General features: G+C 37.6%; 1 protein-coding gene across 2 annotated transcripts in view; it reads right to left on the bottom strand.

Annotated features, from left to right (window-relative positions):
• The window catches only part of ADAD1 (adenosine deaminase domain containing 1), a 34,709-nt gene extending 23,236 nt beyond the window's left edge, over positions 1-11,473 (bottom strand). The window contains exons 1-4 of one of the 2 annotated variants that reach the window (XM_003795517.1): positions 11,447-11,473; positions 10,918-11,092; positions 10,008-10,196; positions 6,842-7,009 (exon numbers count right to left, since the gene is read on the bottom strand). In XM_003795517.1, coding sequence (XP_003795565.2) covers positions 6,842-7,009; positions 10,008-10,196; positions 10,918-11,089 — 529 coding nt within the window. In that variant the 5' untranslated portion in view covers positions 11,090-11,092; positions 11,447-11,473. Of the gene's footprint in view, positions 1-6,841; positions 7,010-10,007; positions 10,197-10,917; positions 11,093-11,446 lie in introns of those variants that run through there. The other variant, XM_012808727.1, reaches the window with a different exon arrangement.
• Between the last annotated feature and the right edge of the window lie 1,403 nt (positions 11,474-12,876).

Below are 12,876 nucleotides of genomic sequence, written 5' to 3'. Positions count from 1 at the left end.
CCACTCATAAAGACAAAGTAATGGACTTACATTTTGAGTAATATAGAAAACTAATTGAAAACACAGAAACATACAATGAATGACAATGTTATCTTAGAGACATTAGTAAAGAAAATACTAACAAAAGTTAGATACATATACTCTGGACTTTAGATAAGCAAAATTTTAAAACTCAGACAAAGAAAGATTTAATTCTATTTATTCAAATAAGTATGGTTTAAGGGGAATGAAAATTAAAGATTTTTTTTTTAATAAATCATAGCTGTGTACATTAATGCAGTCATGGGGTACAGTGTGCTGATTTCATACACAACTGGAAATATTCTCATCAAACTGGTCAACATAGCCTTCATGGCACTTTCCTAGTTATTGTATTAAGACATTCATATTTTACATCTAGAAAGTTTCACATGTACCCTTGTAAGAAGCACCATAGGTGTGGTCCCACCAATTACCCTCCCTGTACCCAGCCTCCGGCTCCCCTCCCTTTCCCCCCAAAGTTAAAGATATTAAATCCTATTTACTATACAAAAATAACCTTAATAAATACAACTTGTAAGATGGTCAGCCTTTTAAAATACCATGTACAAGTAGCCCAATAATATTGAAATCCTCCTAAGTTGGAATATTCACATTTTCTGATTTCAAAACTTACTCCAAATCTGTAGTAATGCAGATTGGTACTGGCATAAAGATATATGGACCAATGGAGTAAGAGTCCAGAACGAAACCTCTGCATATATGGTCAAATGATTATTGACAAAAGTTTACAAGACCATTCAATATGAATCTTTTCAACAAATGATGCTGGGAAAACTGATGCAAAAGAATAAAGTCAGACCCTTACATAACACCATATATAAAATTCACTCAAAATGGGTCAAGGACCTAGGCAGAGGAAAAACTTCACAAGATTGGATTTGGCAATGATTCTTGGCTATGAGATCAAAAGCATAGGCCACAAAAGAAAAAAAAAAAAACCAACTGGACTTCATCATATTTAAAAACTTTTATACATCTAAGGACTACCAACAAAGTAAAAAGGCAACCCACAGAGTAGGAAAAGTATTTTCAAATCATGTATCTGATAAAGGTTTGACATCCAGAATATACAGAGGACTTCTAAAACTCAACAACAAAAAATAAATTGACTGAGAAATGAAGTATTTAAATAGACATCTAAAGAAGATACACAAACATCCAGTAAGCACATGAAAAGATGCTCAAAAATCACTAACATTATGGAAATGTAAGTCAAAACCACAATGAGATACCACCTCACATTCATTAGGATGGCTATTATAGAAAAGTAGCCTGGGGACAGTGGCTCATGCCTTAATCCTAGCACTTGGGAGGCCTGGGCAGGAGGATCACTCGAGGTCAGTTCAAAAGGAACTGACCAACATGGCGAGACTCTATCTCTACAAAAAATAGAGAAAAAATTAGCTGAGCACGGTGGTGCACACCTATAGTCCCAGCTACTTGGGAGGCACAGGCAGGAGGATCACTTGAGCCCAGGAGTTTGAGCTTGCACTGCATACTATCCAGGACAACAAAGTAAGACTCTGTCTCAAAAAACAACCAACCAACCAACCCCCAAATCTCTGTGATAAGAAAGAAGGAACATCTTTGGTTGTGTGTGGTGATTCATTCCTATAGTCCTAGTACTCAGGAAGGCCAGGAATTTGAGGCCAAAAAAAGGAAAAACAAAAACAACTGTTGGCAAAGGTATGGAGAAATTAAACTCCTGTGCAAGATGATGGGAATGTAAAGTGGGTAAAATGGTGCAGCCAGCATGCAGAACAGTATGGCAGTGCTTCAGATTTAATAACTGTCATATGAGCTGGGTGCTGGTGGGTTTGAACCCTGCCTGGGCCTGCTAAACAACAATGACAACTAAAAAATAATAAAAAAACACTGACAACTACAACATCAACAAAAAAATAGCCGTGTGTTGTGGTGGACACCTGTAGTCCCAGATACTTGGGAGGCTGAGGCAAGAGAATTGCTTAAGCCCAAGAGTTTCAGGTTGCTGTGAGCTGTGACACCACAGTACTTTACCGAGGGCAACATAGTGAGACTCTGTCTCAAAAAAAAAAAATATTATCATATGATCCAGAAATTCCACTTCTTGGTAGCACCAAGAATTAAAAGTGAGATGTTTGAGATATCTGTATATTTATGTTCACAGCAGTATTATTCATAATGGCCCCAAAGTGGAAGCAACCCAAATATCTATGAACAAATAAATGGATAAACTACAGAAGATACAAACAATGATGTATTGTTCATCCTTTAAAAGGAAGGGGTTTCTGTCCTCTTCACCTATTTGCCCTGGCAATGGAGGCCTGTTCACTATGTATGGTGAATGTATCCTGCTTTGTAAGATTCTTACTCTGTAAGCCTATATTTCCCTTCCTCAATAAACTTTGTTTCATGTTTGCCTTATAAAAGGGGTGGAAGATTCTGACACATGCTAAAACATGGAAGAACCTTAAGAACATTATCCTAAGGAAGCCAGTTACAAAAAAAAAAAAATACTGTATGATTCCACTTATATGAGGCACGCTAAGTATTCAAATTCATAGAGACAGTAAGTAGAATGGTGGTTGCCTTGGGCTTGAGGGAAAGGGGAATGGGTGGTTGTTACTTAATAGGTATAGGATTTCAGTTTTGCAAAGAGTTCTAGATATTGGTTGCACAACCAAGTGTACTTAACACCCCCAAACTATACGCTTAAAATAGTGAAGATGGTAATTTTGCCTTGTGTATTTTACCACAATTAAAATTTTTTAATTATAAGTTATCTAAATAAACTTAGAAACCAGATTCTTACATCGTGTCAAGTGTTACAGATTTTCAAAACTTATGATAGTATCATTAATCATACTGCACTTGAAACAGTTAACAAAAAATACTGTATTTAGAAAACCATGTATAGGCTCAGAGCCTATGGCTCAAGCAGCTAAGGCACCAGCCACATACACCTAAGGTGGTGGGTTCGAATCCCCAGCCCGGGCTCGCCAAACAACAATGATGGCTGCAACTAAAAAATGGCCGGGCGTTGTGGCGGGCGCCTGTGGTCCCAGCTACTTGGGAGGCTGAGGCAGGAAACTTGCTTGAGCCCAGGAGTTGGAGGTTGCTATGAGCTGTGATGCCATGGCACTCTACCCAGGGGAATAGCTTGAGGCTCCGTCTCAAAAAAAAAAAAAAAAAAAAAAAAACCATGTATAAAATATGAAAGCTGTTAAGTGAATTTTGAAAGTGATGAGTTTAGAATTTTGAAAAAAATGATGTAAATATGAACAAGTAAAACTCGAATATTGAAAACTTGAATACTAATATTAGTAAAACTAATGTGAGGTTGATAGCAAAGAAGAAATGAATACTCAATGTCTTTCCTCTATAACCTTTCATAAGAAAAACCTATAAACTCAGCTATTTAGAACAAATTAAAGAAGAAATTACAGCTCACTATAGAGGAAAAGATGACTTTACACACATACTATTTACAGCATCTGCACCAAGGAAAAATATATCCCTGAAGTTGTAATTAAGGCACTTTTTAGAGAAAACAATAATGAACATAAAAGTGGATACAGTAGAGATGGGTAAAAGCTACCTTAATTTTCACACACAAAAAAGAGAAAAGATAGGGCAGGTGTGGTGGTTCATGCCTGTAATCCTAGCACCCTAGGAGGCTGAGATGGAAGGATAGCTTGAGGTTTGGAGTTCCAAGATTAGCCTGAACAAGAGAGAGACTAAAAATAGAAAAATTAGCCAAGCACCGTGGCCTGTGTTGATGGTCCCAGCTACTGGAGACAGAGGCAGGAGTACGGATTGAGCCTAGGATTTTGAGGTTGTTGTGAGCAAGGCTAGGGCCATTGCACTCTAGCCTGGGCAACAGAGTGAGACTCTGTCTCAATTAACGAAAAAAAAAAAAAAAAAGGAAAAGACAGATGATCATGTGCTAGCCCTAGATAAACACATTGAAAGCTTTAAGGAAAAAGCATTTATCATGAGAAACTAATTACTTCTATCCTTTTTTCTGATTAATTAGATGTCAAGAACAATTAAGTTCTTGAACTCATCCTAGAAAAAGTGCTATCTACTTCACTGCTGAATATCACTACTGTCACTTTCAAAGTATTCTCCTTAGGATGCTATGTACTGACCCCAGCACCTAGTCTACCCTTTAAAGCAATTTTTGAACTCTTTTTCTAGAATGACTATCAGAGCTGTAATTGTATGGTACACAAGAGCACACAATAATGAATGCCACTCAGCAAGCCATTGCCATACATCCACGTGAACACAGCTGTGCTGCCAATGTAAGCTCACGATTACAGGTGAGCCACCTTGACTACCAGACCTTCAAAGACAACAGCTCTGATGGTCGTTCCAAAAAAAAAAGTTCAAAAATTGTTTTGAAGGGTGGACTAGATGCTTGTGTCAGTGCATAGCTTCTCAAGGGTAGTTCCTTGAAGGTGACTTTAGTGATATACAGCAATGAGGTATGTAGCACTTTTTCTAGGATCAGTCTGTAAACTTAAAGTATTTTAGCTCTTAAAAGGTCGAGGACAGGCAGACCTTATTTAATTGTAGAGTCCCAGTATCTATCATAATCCCCAGAACACAGAACATCCTAAACCACAGATTTATTGATTCTATTGCCTGGAAGGAAACTAGGAAAAAAATAATCAAGTGGAATATAGTATAATAGCAGATAAAATAATCACACATAAAGGATTTCTCTTAATAAGCTGAAGAAATTTCTTAAGAACTTTATTTCTGAATTTCACATTAATTGGTTAAGAACTCTGAAAAGGTAAACATATATCCATTAAAAAACCTGAATATATCATTAGTCAGTAAGTTCCAGGTGGGGGTAGTATTATATTTGTTTTCCCAGAGCAACATGGTACATAGCACTGAATAAAAGAATGATGGATGTACATAAAAGTTGATAAGGTTAGCATAATAAATAAAATCAGGATTCAAATTGTCAAAACAGACTTCATTTTAAAAAATGGGTTTCTTTCTACATTCAAGTAATTACCTTCCAATTTTTTTTAAAAGTCAAATATTGTTCACAACAAAAAATGCAAAACCATACATATCAGATAATTATGTAATATGTACAAATATTAAACTTTTCTGTCAAAATATTCAATTATGTCGAAACAACCTAATTTTATAGTTCATAAAATCCTTTAAAAATTAAAATGATAGCCAAAAATATTGGACAAATACAAATTAACTACAAGCATCACCATGAATATTACAAAAAAAGTCAAAAAATATATATGCATATACAGAACAAGACAGCAGAATTTTATATAGAATTTAAAAGGCACACTTTATAACAAAGTAAAATAATTGTGTCATTGCTCTTTGTAGGTAAATAACATGTGAAAAACAAAGTATTATTTAAAAATAAAAATGAAATGGCATTTACAGTGCCAATATTTCCAACATATTTACCAAACTCATACCTGGCCTTAAAATATTAATACATTTTAAAAGCAGAAAATAACATGAAAATTAACAAAATACTCTACCCACTAAATCCGAAGTAAACAATTTGAAAAATAAGACTACAAATAAATAATTTTTAATTGTTAAATAGCTTTAATTAAACATACATGAAGAATTCAACTTAAAGAATATACAGACTTTAAAGATACACTTAAAGATGTATTAAGAAAACAAAGGAAAATCTAACATTAAAAAACTAAAAGCAAAAAAATCCATAAAGAAAGTGAGGATCTGTATTTAAAAACAATTTATAGTCACTGCTTAAATCAGATTGAAATGTTTTTCTTTATAAAGCTGCCTCATTTACAGGTAAAAAAATATTATATTGGCAACAACTGCTAACATACATAACAATGCTAACATTCTTTAAATTAATATTTATTCAAAAGAATTACTATTATTTGTACATTATTTACCAGGCACTGGTTAAGGGGTTTAAATGCATTATTTGTTTAAACCTAATGACAGCCATAGAAAGTAGTTACTTTCATTGTCCTCACTTTTAAATTAAAACAGGTTTAAAGGGCAAATAACTTGCCTCCAAAGGGTCAGTATTCCAACCTTAGCAATCTAATTCTGGAGTTTGTACTCTTAACCTATTTGTTATGCTATCTTAGGCTATTTTCACAAGCAAGTCTATCATCTACTGAATTTAAGAGAGGCAAAATTTCCCCAAAATTTTATTAACGTCCTAGAAGTATTAAATGTTGAATGTTGACATAATAATAATCTAATAAATTATAGGAAAAAACATGTTTCAGGACTCAAACCCATTAATAATTCAACAAATCATTAGATAGTTTAGCAATTTTTTTTTTTTTTTTTTTTTTTGGTGATAAAATATGCACGAGCGGCTTGGTGCCTGTGGCTCAAGCGGCTAAGGTGCCAGCCATATACACCTGAGCTGGCGGGTTTGAATCCAGCCCAGGCCTGCCAAACAACGATGGCTGCAACCAAAAAATAGCTGGGTGTTGTGGCGGGCACCTGTAGTCCCAGCTACTTGGGAGGTGGAGGCAGGAGACTCGCTTGAGCCCAGGAGTTGGTGGTTGCTGTGAGCTGTGATGTCACGGAACTCTACTCAGGGCGACAGCTTGAGACTCTGTCTCAAAAAAAAATATATATATACATATATATATATGCAAGAGCATGTTAACTACTTTTAACCAGTGGACAGCAGCTGAAGGAAATTATTCAAACTGCTACCTTGAAGTTGCCAAGTAACCCTTCATTAACAAAATATTTCAAGTGATTCCTTCTGGAAAATGATACATTTTACAAATACCATATAATCAAGAATATTTACCTGAAGTTTCCAAAACTCTTGGTTCAGGTTCTTCCAATTGTAGAAGCTCATCAAGAGCTAATTTTGCTGCATTGGATCTAGACTCCTTTTTATTTTGTCCCAGACCAGTCTTGTACTGAATACCATCTACCACAGCACAGAAAGCGAAATATGGTCCCATAACATTACCTTGAAAAATAATACAAAATGAATGCTACAGCAATACACTATATATTCCTGCAAATGATACCTATATTTAGGAAAACATTTCAGTATAAAAACTCTGGGAAACTATTCACTTTACAAATGCTATCTCTTTAAGTCTTTCTGTAAGGCCAGCAAAGATTAAACTAAAGCTGGATGGGCCCCTGAGCTAATTCTGAGGATTTTAGCAGCGAGGCTGGCTCCACATTCAGTGTGAGCAACAGGGCCAGTGCTAAAATACAGGTTATACATGGGGTGGTAATGAGTGCCTAGTACAGTGGTTCTCAACGTTCCTAATGCTGCAACCCTTTAATACAGTTCCTTATGTTGTAATGACCCACAATCATAAAATTATTTTTGTTGCTACTTCATAACTGTAATTTTGCTACTGTTATGAATCATAAATGTAAATATATGATATGCAGGATGATCTTAGGCGACCCTTGTGAAAGGGTCATTTGATCCCCAAAGGGGTTGCAACCCATAGGTTGAGAACCGCTGGTCTAGTATAATGGCTGGCAATTTTAACACTCTAGTATCAAAACAAATGAAAGGTAAGATGTGGAGGTTTTACATATCTCAGTTCTTTAAAATTTCAATACAAGGCTGGGTGTGGTGGCTCATGTGGTAGCATTTTGGGAAGTTGAGGCAGGTGGACTGCTTGAGCTCAGGAGTTTGAAATTAACCTAAGTAAGACTGAAACTTCATCTCTACTAAAAATAGAAAAATTAGCCAGGCATTGTGGTGGGCACCTGTATTCCAGCTACCTGGGAGGCTGAAGCAAGAGGATTGCTTGAGCCCAACAGTTTGAGGTTGTTACGAGGTATAATGTCACAGTACTCTACCCACGGCAACAGAGTGAGACTCTGTCTCAAAAATAACTAACAAAAGAAAGGGGGAAAGAAAAATTTCAATACAAATATGTAGTAAAGTTGAATTTCTACCATCATCAATGGCCCTAAATGCTTTTACAGTATCTAGAACATAAGAAATCCCTTTGAAGAAACCCTGTGTACCCACCATGGCATTATATTAAGCAAATCAACCACTCCTTTACTACAGCTTAGGGAATTTGGGGAGGGGAATGTTGGTGGCTAACTCACAAGGAAAACCAAAACATAAACAATTTTAAAAGATATACCATAGAATTAAACTGAATGTCTAGTCGTTCAAAATTCCTATAAGAATTAATTTTACTTACTTTCATATTTGATGAAAAAAATCATCTCCTAAATTTACAGATATTATAGGTCAAGGATTTTTCTGTTTCAAGTTTTATTTGTTGGTAGGACTTTAGAGGCCTTAAATCTCCTCTCTGGTTACAGATGGCTAGATACAATGTCATTACACATAAACCTCCCTATCTTATTTCCATGCATATTCACAATAGTATTAACTTTTTCTTTTTAATGACATACATTAAGGTTTTAAAAGCAACTCCTCACTGCATCTGGGTAAACTGCTTTTCCTCCGATATCTAAGACTTTAGTTTCCCAATTTCCTTCCTTCATGATCACCTGGGTTCCAATCCAAATTTACTAAAACAGAGACCAATTTCTATATTTAACAAGTGGTCCAGATGATTCTTATGCATAAGATATTACACATCAAATTTGTTAAGTCTTCTGTGTCAGAATGCTGAGCCTTTAACCTTTAGCCTGTTAATACATCAGGTTTTCCATACTTTAGTATGGATCTAAATCACCTGTAGAGATAGTTTAAAAGTACTGACACTCTCGTCTTATTACCAAACATCAAACAAGAATCAATGGGTGGTTTTAAGCAGGTTTTTCTTGGAGCAATAAAGATTTGGTTTTCTTTTTTAAAAAGTGACCAATACTCTACTTACATTGTCCAAGGGCAATCTGAGAATGTAAGAAAGCTAACTAGTTACATGGAGATTAATCCTACTTTCTTTTTTTTTTTTTTTTTGCAGTTTTGGCCGGGGCTGGGTTTGAACCCACTACCTCCGGCATATGGGGCTGGTGCCCTACTCTTTGAGCCACAGGCGCCACCCAAGCCTACTTTCTACATTAAGAAAACGCCATCTTCTATGTTAAGTCCTACTTTTGTGAATGGTTAGTCTACTGGTATTTTATCCAAATCAAAAGACTGAAATTTGATGTAGTGACAACTTTTAGTAAAATCGATAGCTTTAACTTCTTTTGCAAAGATGCTGGCTTTGAGATCAATACTGGCAATAGTATCATAAAAAATTAATGTAACCAAAGAAACAACACTACTTGTGTTCACAAATGCACACAGATGTACATATACCTAAAGTTTTCTTTAAAAGATTATTTTTGACTCTCATGCTTCTAATTGTCTATACCTCTTAAGAGCACTTATTCTCTTATTCCTTCATTTTCCTAAAGTGCTTCCTTATCACTGGCTACAATGTAAAGAGATCAGAAGCTGTTTTCTACATTTTCCTGATATGTACTCTTATAGCCATTCATACGCACAACACAGTAACAGATTCTTCTGTTTGGGGACATAAGAATGAGGAAAACTGTAGCAAGCAAATCCAGAGTACCAATCATGTAATGCTGTTTTCGCAATGAATCCCTGAATTTCAGAAGTCAAATTTGACCCTGATTTTTCTTATCCATGAGCATAACAAAATCCTTCTTTAAAGATAATCATAGTTTAAATATTTAATATCGCTACAAAAATGTGTTTATTGTAAAAGAAGTATTCACATCTCCAAATAATCCATGAGGCAGGCTGCAGTTAGGTAAGCACAGAAGAAAATTACAATTTGATAATTATAATTATAAAATTTAAGTATGTGTGAGTTATTTGCAGAGGCTCAAAAGACTAACATGTGAACATAAAAATTTCTTAAGTATACCTGTCAAAACATACAAATAGTTACCTAACCCCAATGTTATAGGAGAACGAAATTTAGCACCACTGTTATCTCTGATTTTAATGGAAAATATTTTCCAGTAAAATAATAACTGGATGACTTTGTACTTGCCTGTTGTTACTGTTTCCTTAAGGTCAAGCTGAACTCGTTGCATCTGTGCAAACTGGTGCAAGGCTGACACAGGATTTATTTCTCCACGTTTGTATTTCATTATAAATTCCTTAGGTATTTTTTTTGGAGGAAGGACAGGATTTGAAATAGATGAAAGACCTTTGGAAAGCAATGGTTCTGGGAAATTACCTAAAAATAAATGTTTATGCTTGTCACATTGGTTAAAAAAACAAAAACAAAATATGAGCAAAAGCACTAAGTTCTTTTTGAAAACAGAAGATTGTCCCACATACATTTAGTTACCCCACACACTTAAACGTTTTTATGTTTCTGTTAAATAATTTTAGCATACATGGCAAACACAACCTGTTACCTTTTGGAATACTAAAACTATTTTGAAAACAAGGTAATATCATATTATTAAGCGATCAAGGAATCACGGAATTTTCATGATGTCAAGGTCTTCAGAGACTCTCTAAACCATTTTTACAGATGATGTCGTTAAGGCCTAGAATTGAGAAAGGCACAGATCTGGGACTAGAACCTAGTTTCTGGCTCCCATCCACTGCTTGACACTGCCTCTCACACTGAATTCAACCTAATTGTTAAAGCATGTTTGCCCCTGCTTCATACTTAAGAGCACACTAAATGAAAGGTGGAATACAAATAAGTATAAACCTGGTCCTGACCTCAAAAAAACAAGACAAATTTGTAGCGGTTGAACAGGGAAGGTGATAAGGGATAGTTAAATGAGCAGCACAGGGTTCTACCAGCCGCCTCAGTTTTGATGGCCGCTGGTAAACGTATATATATCCAAGAAACATTTAAACCAGAGGCTCAACAGAACTTATTGGCCACCCTAGAATCTTGAAGAACTGAGTCATTATTACAAATAAAAGAGAAGTTGTACCCGTCACTTGCGTAACCTTGGATGCCATATTCGACAGGCTGTAACTTTCCGAGGAGTATCCCGCAGGTGTGGTTACTGTTGAGGATGGTGGTTGAACTGGCAAGTTCTTTTTCAGCATCTGGGCAAAACTAGGGACCCGGGAACTCTGAAACCAGTCATTGTTGCCAGACATTTTCTCACCTGCAAACATGATAAAGTCAGAAAGAGAAAAAAATACTAAGTAAATGAAAAATGATTACTCTGGAAAAACCCTCTATTTCCATAAATGGCTTTTACACACACATTCACTTGAGCGCCAAATCCCCTTTTAAATGACCTCAATAATTGCTTTGTGAGTTAACGCAGACACTTAGGTCTCATCATCTCAATTCCCTCTAAACTCTGCTATCAAGGAGGAAAGAAAGCACAGTGATCCGTTGAAAAGCTCCGTAAATCTACTCCGGGATCACGGGAGACATTAGCAAGTTCTAGAACAAAGATGAAAAAACAAATCATCCGGCTGGCGGCCTCCCGAGTCCTAGTCTAACGCTCACCCACCGAGGCTGTCCTTCCTGCCTTCTCCGCTGGATCCCGCAGGCAGGCAGGTGGGCAGCCGCTGGCTGGGAGCTCGCCGGCCGCCGCCGCCGTTGCTTCCTCCTCCCGGCCTCAACTTCTCTCTTCAGGCCGCTTCGCGCGAGGGCCGCAACCTCAGAGTCGCATCCTTCAAAAAAGCGGCCTCGAGGTGCCCCTATAGGCGCCTACCGGCGCCCCCGCGCCCGCTTCGTCCAATCACCAACCGCCTTGGCGGCCGGCGTTCCTGTATCTGCGCCTGCGCCAGCGCTCGGCCCTCTGCGCCGCCGCCTGCGACGTCAAGATAAAATACGTCAGACGTCGCGTGCATTCCAGGCCGCGTTCCAGGCTCTGGCGACCAGGGCTCGTGTCTCCCGGTCCCTGGTGGCCCTCTCTGCGAGAGAAGTTAGGTGAAATCGCTCGTGTCCGCCTTTTCATTTACTGCCTGGGGCCCACTGAGTCCTCACAGAGAGCCTATGGGGAGTTCGTCGTCTTTGTGACGGTTGTTTATCCTGCCGGCTTCTTAGCCGCAGTGCTTGGTTTCTGGGTGAGGGTAGTTTCAAGGAAATCTTTCATTTTATCCGGAGATAGCTTTGACCTTCACGGTGTTCTCTATGCCTACAGAAAAACAAAACAAAAAACACCTCAGATTTGCTGAAACTTGACCAGTGGAGCTGCACAAGTCTTGAAAACAGAGCCTTTAGGCCAGGCGAGGTGGCCCACGCCTGTAAACCTATAAACCGAGCAGTCCGAGCTCACTGGTCTGAGACCAGCCTGAGCCAGAGCAAGACCCCGTCTCTAAAAAAATAGCTAAGCTTGGTGGTGGCACCTGTAGTCCCAGCTACCAGGGAGGCAGAGGCAAGAGAGTCACTTGAACCCAAGAGTTTAAGGTTGCTGTGAGCTATGATGCTACAGCACTCTACCTAGGGCGACAAAGTGAGACACTGTCTCGGGGCGGGTGGGGTGGGGGGAGAAAGAAAAGTAAACGGTCCTTGAGTGCAGTTAGCTGTAATCTGGGTAACACTATGGGTGTTTTCCTGAACGTTGAAAGAGACCCTAATCTGGGAGTTAACTGACAAGATTGTTGGAAATATTTTTAATAGTACATCATTCGACAGGCTTTGGCGTGTAACCAGGAAGGAATCTAAAGAATTGAATGGCATTGTAATAACAAAATTTCAATGTCCGTCTACTTTTTTATGTGGATAAGGTTTCTCAGGTTAAATCTGTTTTGTTTTTAATGAAGGACACTGGAGCATGTACTTGTAGTTCCAGCTACTTGGGTGATTGATGCTGGAAGATCAGTGGAGCTGAGTTGTTAAAGTCCAACCTGGATAACATAGACCTAAAAAGAAAAATTGTAGCCCCCCCCCCCACAAAAAATAGGAAAGAGAAAGAAAAATAACAATA

This window comes from Otolemur garnettii, unplaced genomic scaffold, assembly GCF_000181295.1.
Source record: "Otolemur garnettii isolate 467f Iridium unplaced genomic scaffold, OtoGar3 scaffold00093, whole genome shotgun sequence".
Lineage (NCBI taxonomy): Eukaryota > Metazoa > Chordata > Mammalia > Primates > Galagidae > Otolemur > Otolemur garnettii.
This window is presented reverse-complemented; position numbering and strand designations above follow the sequence as displayed.